Source organism: Zeus faber (genome assembly GCF_960531495.2).
Source record: "Zeus faber genome assembly, chromosome: 2".
NCBI classification, from domain to species: Eukaryota; Metazoa; Chordata; class Actinopteri; order Zeiformes; family Zeidae; genus Zeus; species Zeus faber.
Window position 1 is genome coordinate 32,676,503 of NC_137189.1, and position 7,950 is coordinate 32,684,452.

Below are 7,950 nucleotides of genomic sequence, written 5' to 3' on the forward strand. Positions count from 1 at the left end.
CTGATAACCTACTCCCCATACACTCCCTCACTCAGTGTATTAATGATATTAATGCATGGATGTCAAATAACTTTTTACAACTGAAAGACAAAACAGAAATACTCATCTTTGGTGCAAAGGCTCAAAGACAGAAAATGGCAGCTCATCTTAGTTCTCTGTCCCTGGAGAGCAAGAATGAAGCCAAAAATCTGGGTGTAATCATAGATGGCGATCTAAATTTTAAGAGCCATATGAATCAAATCACAAAATCATCCTTCTACCATCTAAAAAACATTTCAAAATTAAGAGGCTTCCTGTCAAAAGCAGACTCGAAAAATGAATCCATGCATTTATAAGGAGTAGATTGGACTACTGTAATGGCCTATTCACCGGCCTCCCGAAATCAGCTGTGCAGCGGCTACAGTTAATCCAAAATGCGGCTGCACGCGCTCTCACTGGGACAAAAAAGTTTGAACACATTACACCTGTTCTTAGATCTCTACATTGGCTCCCCATCAAAACTAGAATTTATTTTAAGATTCTGCTACTTGTATATAAAGCTATAAATGGCCTTGCACCTCAGTATATAAAAGAAGTGCTAATTATACACGAACCAGCAAGAACTCTCAGGTCCACAGGCAGTGGTCTTTTAACTATCCCTCGTATCAACTCTAAAGCTGCTTTCTGTATCTATGCCCCAAGTAAATGAAACACCCTACCGAGGGACCTGAGAGAGGCCCCCACACTGAATACTTTTAAAAGCAGGTTAAAAACCCTGCTGTTTGCTACGGTCTATGACTGACTGACTGACATCTGTCTGTCTGTCTGTCTGTTTGTCTGTCTGTCTGTCTGTCTGTCTCTCTGTCTGTCTGTCTGTGTTACTAGTGCTGGTGCTGTGGCTGCTGCTAACCTTATACCTAAACGTAACCCTCGCTTACCTTATGGCTAAAATTAAGCATCTCTAACGCTATACCCTAACTTAAACACCTTATACCTCAACTTAACCATCTCTAACCTGAGTGACTTCTCGGGCTCTGGTAAGAGCTACCACTTCCCGTTCCGATAACTTCTTTGCGTGTACGGTGCTGTTGTCTTTTTTTTTTTTTTTTTGCTGTTGTTTTTTGTTGCTGCTGCTGCTACTGCTGCTACTGCTGCTATTTCTGTTGCTGTTGTAGTTTCTGTTGTGATATTACAGTGGGAGGATTATAAGAAGGGTGTGTCTTCGGAGAGATAGTCAAAAGCATCTCCCTCCTGAGGTCAGAATGAAAAACTTGACCAGTAATTTAGGGACGCTAATTAAAGGACCGTGACTGGATTAAGATGAGACGGTGCACAGAGTTGAAATTCCCGTTTTCGGTGAGGGCTACCACTTCCCGTTCTGGTGATGTCTTTGCTCTGCGTTACTTCATTGAGATAAGATGGTACACACTGTTGACTCAATACAGATGAGGAGATTGCTGGTTCCGGTGAGAGCTACCACTTCCGGTTCCGGTGACGTCTTCGCTTGTGCGCTGTTGCTGCTACTATTGTTGCTGCTGTTTTCTATTGCTGGTATTGTCGCTGCTGCTGCTAACCTTATACCTAAACCTAACAATCCACCGTGACTGGATTTAGATGAGATGGTGCATACAGTTGAAATCTCAGTGTTTGGTGAGGGCTGCAACTTCCGGTTCCGGTGATGTCTTTGCTGTGCGTTGCTTCCCTGAGAACTGTTGACTCAATACAGATGAGATTCCTGGTTCCAGTGAGAGCTACCACTTCCAGTTCCGGCGACATCTTTGCTTGTGCGCTGTCGCTGCTGCTGTTGCTGCTGTTGCTGCTGTTTTTGCTGCTGCTATTGTTGCTGCTGGTACAGTAGTGTTAGTGTTGTCATTGCTGCTGGTGTTGTCCGGTGACGTAGCACCTTTGGCAAAATGGCGCTGCAATGTTTTTGAGTTCATTTATTCATTCATTTATTTTAATTTCTTCATTTAGCAGACGCTTTTGTCCAAAGCAACTTGCATGAGAGGCTAGAAACAATCAAAAGCATACATCAACCATTGGAGCAACATCGAACTTCAGTGCATAATCTCCAGAAACAAGAATAGTAAGTCATTGCTGAGATAGAATCAAATCATGATTTGAAATCAAACTGTTTTTTTATTTTAAAACTTAAAAAAAAAAGCACCCAACGGGGCCACTCACTCTCTTACACTCCTCCAGTGTCCTCCTTTTTGGTGTTATGGAAATGACCACCGTAGGCACGCCATAGTCTAATTCATTAATTGGAACCACTGCCGCTTCTTTAAAAGTCCCAGTTAAAAAGGTTTTAAATAAAAAATGTTTAAGGATTTTTTTTTCACAAAATATTTTTTTGACATCTTGACATCTGGAATGAACTGGAAGCCAGTTGAAAGAGGCTGGTCCATTCGGAGTGGTGTGGTCAAATTTTCTAGTTTCAGTCATTATTCTGCTTCCAGAGTTCTGTTCTTTACATGTGATTTTTGTATATGAAGTGAAAGACATCACCAAATTGTTGTCAATGTTATTGCCATGCTCCTGTTAATAGCACATGAAAAAATGTCAGTATAGTGAATATAAATACAAATGCATATCTTCTCTCAGGTTCACTTTGAGGTTTAGTGATTTTATATTTTAATTGATACATGTATGGAGACAAAACAATAACACGACAGCAACTCTCCAATGTAATTGTCTCTCACTAGATATTCACCTCAAATGGGTTTAATAATATTCTGCTGAAGGGCTATAGTGCCTGTAAATGACCACTACTTCAACAACATGGATATGTTTTTCATAGAAACCTGGATGTAACTGGTCCCTGAGCTTGAAGTAATTTAGGAGCACAGCTTTGTTAAATCAGGTGAGATCGGATTATATTCGTCCTTATCTACACACAAAGTGGTCTGATCTATCAAATTTAATGACAAAGACGCTGAAAGTTATTTACCACATGTAGAAATGACTCAGCATTATAATTAACTATTTTGTTAGTTTCTAAATATATGCACATCTTTAGAAATCATATCTGCAAACATGACTTACTGAATCCTTGTCATTAACTCTTCTTACTGAAATCCATTTAGTTAAATTCCTTGAAAGTCATCTAAAACTTTATTTCAGTATGTGTCTTTATTTAAATGAGAAAGTGACATCTGTGTATGTATAACAGCAATACACCGCCTCCATTCTTAAGGTTGTGATATACAAGCAGTTCAACAGTTATGAAGGGGCATTTTGGCAGAAACAGAAATGTATATGATTCCAATGATATCCCTGGAAAGAAGAAATATAAACCCTTTCACCCAGCGACCCCATCACCCAGCATTACCATGTTACAAAAATTAAAGGGTTGCTATAATCTGCAGTTTGTCAATAGGTGGTCTTAAATTAAGTGGCAGATTTACTTGTACAAGGGTCGGATCAGAGACGTGCTAAGGAGCAGCTCTCTGAGTCGAACAGTGTATTTTCAGGGAGTCAGAGAATATATGGTCAGTTCGACGTCACAGATACAGAGACTATACAGTCAGCTTGACCTCGCAGGTGCATAAAATAATTGGTCAGGCAAGATACGGCAAGCTTTAAGGATGGGGAAAGCTTTTTGGCAGGAACCCAAGTGAGGACGCAATCAAAAAGGTTTGTGAGAATTAAGAATGAACCCTGTGTGCAAAAATAAAAGTGTGTGAATGGAAGCTACATGAAGTTGTGTTCTTCATTATGTGTGTACATTATGTTTATGTCATTACATGGATTTAGATATATTGTTACAACCACAAATTATAATGAAATGAAATATCTGAATATATCTTAAAACATCTTGGACTCACTGGAGTGGGGTTTTAATATCTGGAGAGTGACGATGAGTTTCATTGCTTTTCTAAACCAGGGGTAGAAGAAAGCGTAGATCAGTGGGTTCAGACAGGAGTTAAAGTTCAACAACCAGATCACAAATGCCGATGCTGACTTATTGCTGGGTGTATTGTGCCCCGAGAATGCTGGGTAATAATACGGACAAAAACAGATGAGAAACACAACAACAACCACGCCCAGGGTTCTAGCAGCTTTCCTTTCTGATTTCCTTGCCACCACAGTCCCCCCGGTGCTCCGGGTAGACACAGTTTGAGAAAGAATGTGGCGCGCCTGGGAAATAGCCACCACAAACACCCTCGTGTAGAGAACAACCACCACTGTCACAGGGATTAAAAAGGTGATCGTCAGGTCAACAGCCCCTGAAATGTACCCAATGACTATTATACAGTCCCCCTGACACAAACTGTTCTTCCACGGCGCTATGAGATTCTCTTTCAGAATCAGGCAGTTGTAAAGAACCGAGCACACCCAGCAGAGGCAGACGGAGATTTTAACCCTGCCCGGGGTCACTGTGGCAGGGTAACGCAGAGGGTTGCAGATGGCCACGTAACGGTCAACAGATATTAACAACATGTTCCCCACAGAGGCAGAGGTCAGGATGAAGCTCATACTGTAGGAGAGGGCACATACATGGTAACCTAGGAACCAGCAAGCTCCAATGGAGTGGAGGCCTTCGAAAGGCATTATCAGCAGGCCTATAAAGAAGTCAGAGCAGGCCAGGGAGAGCAGCACCAGGTTGGTTGGGGTGTAGAGTTGCCTGAAGTGGGTGATGGAGATGATGACGAGCAGGTTGAGGGCCACAGTGAGCAGTGCCACCAATGACAGAACCGTGTAGAGCAGCATGGCCTCAACTGGGGAACGCAGGGCCCTCCTGCAGGAGGTGTTGTAGAGCTGCGGGAAGCAGAGTTCGGTCGCCTCAGAAGTTTCCATTGTGCAGAGAGCACAGAGACTGATGGGAAAGGAGAGGCGAGGTGAAGAGGTGGGAGGTAGAGGAGAAGACAGCAACAAGCCTCAGGTGTGTGTCTTATTTATATCTCATACCAAATGTCCATCCTCCCCTTCTCTCTGTCATTGTCTTAACTCCTCTCTCTCTCACTTTCTCCTCTTCCTCACTCCTCCCAAACCTTCCCTTTCCATGTCTACTTTTAACTCTATGATCCTATTCAGTAATCACAAAACTGGAAGCGAAAGAAGTGACTGTAGTGAATGTCAGAGGAATCATTCAGCAACATATAAAAACAAAAGGCTGCATTCCTCAATACAGAAAAACTCAAATTACTCTACATTCCAGCCTCCAAACAGAACAGGAATATGCAGGAAAAAACAGAAAACTTGTGCTGTTATGGCCTGAAATATTTTGGTTTCATTCATTCAAACATAAGCTCCAAGGTCGAAAAAATAATTTCACACAGTAGCGCAATAATTCTTAACTACCGTTTGCATTTTGAGGGGAAGAAATTAATTTACATTCAATTACATTTCCTCATTTATAAACATATAAAAACTACAAGGCTCATTGCTACAGAAAACTCTGCTAGAAGCATTTAAGGTACAAAATAAAAGTCAATTTAAAGGGGACCTATTATGCAAAACTCACTTTTTCAGTCCTTGTGCACATACATGTGGGTCTCTGATGGGCCTACTGACACACAAACTGAAATATGACAACTCAGTCAGTCTTTTGTGAGCTGTCTATTTCAGAACATGTGGTGAAACACGCCATCCAGATATGTAGCCTCTTCCTACGTCACATGGGTCATCAGTAAAATTACAACTGCCCTCCATCTGAGAGTAACTCAACCCACGGCTGGAGAAATAACACAGAGAATAACAAGCGCCACTGGGAAGACCAGCACAAATCTTTTAAAAGAAAGAGGAATTAATACAAACCGTCAGAAAGACAAAGACAAAAAATGACAAAACCGTCAGACAAAACTGCAGATGAGGGAAATGTAAGGATTTACAAAATGATTTCTTGTTTGTTTCTAAGAAAAAAGGTATTTGGTAAATAGATGGTAGGCTGTGGCACGCGATTCGCTGTGTGTTTCTCCAAACAAAACCCATCAAATTTTGAGATTTTATTGTACAAGCTTGGAGCATGACAACGGAAGTCAGAACAAACTTTTAAATTGAGCCCTGTAGATCAAACATGAGAGAAGATTCAGCAACTGGATTTGTTATTTCTCTCTTCAAATTTGTTCAGAAAATAATTTTGGTGGACTTATATGGTGAAATCCAGTGAAGGTTTACAGACTACGGAACCCGGAAGTGAAGCTCAAACCTTATTGGTTCACACAACCCGGAACTTATGCTCAAACTCTATTAGCTCACAGAACCTGGGTCCTCAGGAGGGTGGTTCCTCCCATTTAGACGGCGTCAGGAACACGATGGATATAGAGGCATGTTAGAATGGTTAGAATGTATAATCTAAGTGGTGTTTGCAGTTAAAAACTTCAAAGACCTGTTTTGGGGACCTCAGAGACCTTTGTTAACTGGTGTAAAAAGGAGCAGAATAGGCCCCCTTTGAGATTGATGCCAGAAAAAAGGATAAACAACACAACACAATTGACACCTGATAAGGTCACCTTACTGTACCTGCCTTATTCCTGACATGAACTTCATGAGGTCCATGTGGCTTGAGGAATCTCTCCTCTCTTAACTGACTTTGTGCAGTGTTCCATGGAACCATCGGGGGGGCATGAGCGGATTCTGGCATGGACCCAAGATACTGTACAGGAACAACCTTGATCTACTTGTTCCCATTGGAAATGAAGTCCAACATAAAAAACATTCTGTGTCAACACTGAAGAGAGTTATATGTTCGATTGCAATTCACTAACGTTCATGGGCTGATTCACAAAAGGATTGCGCGGCATTCCGGCCGCTGAACCTGCGCATACGACACAAAATGCAAGCGTATAACTCACAAAGGCCCCTCAAACATGGCCGTTTCTAGCTTTCAGGGGCCCGATGCAAAACATGTTTGGGGGTCCCTATTTTGTGAAAGTACGGTGGAGGGATTCCAAACCCCTAAGGTGGTCCAGGGGCATGCATTTAAACTCTACATGCAATGTGGTGCACTTTAAGAGGAAAATAGGCTAGATCTCTGAAGACGTTTAACCTCTTAAGCCCCGAGCCCCTTTCTTGGGCTCCGAGTGAGTTGGAGGGGTTGGCGTGAGTTTTATGGGGGCGGGGGTCGACAGTTGGTGCCACATACAAGTGCCTTCAGAAAGCTAAGACCTTAAGGAATCAACAAAAAACACTTTAGGAAACTTAATGCTGTGATGCAGTATCAATACATTTTGATAATTGTAGATTTGTGTGATTCAGACATTTTTAATGATTGGATGTCAAGAACTATTCTCTGAAAATGACTCAGAAAAACATTGAGCCAGTATATATATATATATATATATATATTTGTGTGTGTGTGTGTGTGTGTGTGTGTGTGTGTGTCTGTGTGGGTAGATGGGTGGTTGTGTGGGTTTGTATGTATTTATATATATATATACAGTATATATATATATATATATGTAGTGTTTAGATATTGTTTATAGATATTTGTGTGTATTACTCTGTATTTGTTTTGCCTGAACTCCTTGAAAATGAAAATAATAGTTTTTAAAAAGTTGTTGATAGTCCTCGAATTTCATTTTGCAATGCTTGAATGAACCCTGGTTCTGAAAAATTTCATAAAATAATAAAAATCAAAAACCAAATTTGATGAAATTGAAAAAACATCTTTGATAGTTCTCCCTCCTACACTGTTTTCAATGCTACTGTTCACAAGTCACTTTTGTCAAGGTTGGGGTATGAAGTCACGTAAGGACAAGTTACAGATTGATCTGAAGTCTCTGCATATACAACATTGTCATTGACACTAACTATGCTCCTTTCTGTGGAGCAGCCTTGTCTCCATGACAACACAGGACTGTTCAGTATGGTCACTTCTTTTTATGTTTTATTTACATAGTAACTCTTCCAACTGTGGAACAAAAGGAAAAAAGCACCAAACGGGGACACTCACTCTCTTACACCCCCCCAGTGTCCTCCTTTTTGGTGTTAGGGAAATGACCACAGTCTAATTCATTAATTGGAAAT

At 41.1% G+C, this 7,950-nt stretch overlaps 1 protein-coding gene across 1 annotated transcript; it reads right to left on the minus strand.

Annotated features, from left to right (window-relative positions):
* Nucleotides 1–3,786: 3,786 nt before the first annotated feature.
* On the minus strand, nucleotides 3,787–4,779 carry LOC307247748 (trace amine-associated receptor 7a-like; the record flags this gene model as incomplete). The annotated part of the gene is made up of 1 exon (XM_080023870.1): nucleotides 3,787–4,779. One exon carries the CDS (start codon nucleotides 4,777–4,779, stop codon nucleotides 3,787–3,789), a length of 993 nt encoding a protein of 330 aa, XP_079879996.1.
* Between the last annotated feature and the right edge of the window lie 3,171 nt (nucleotides 4,780–7,950).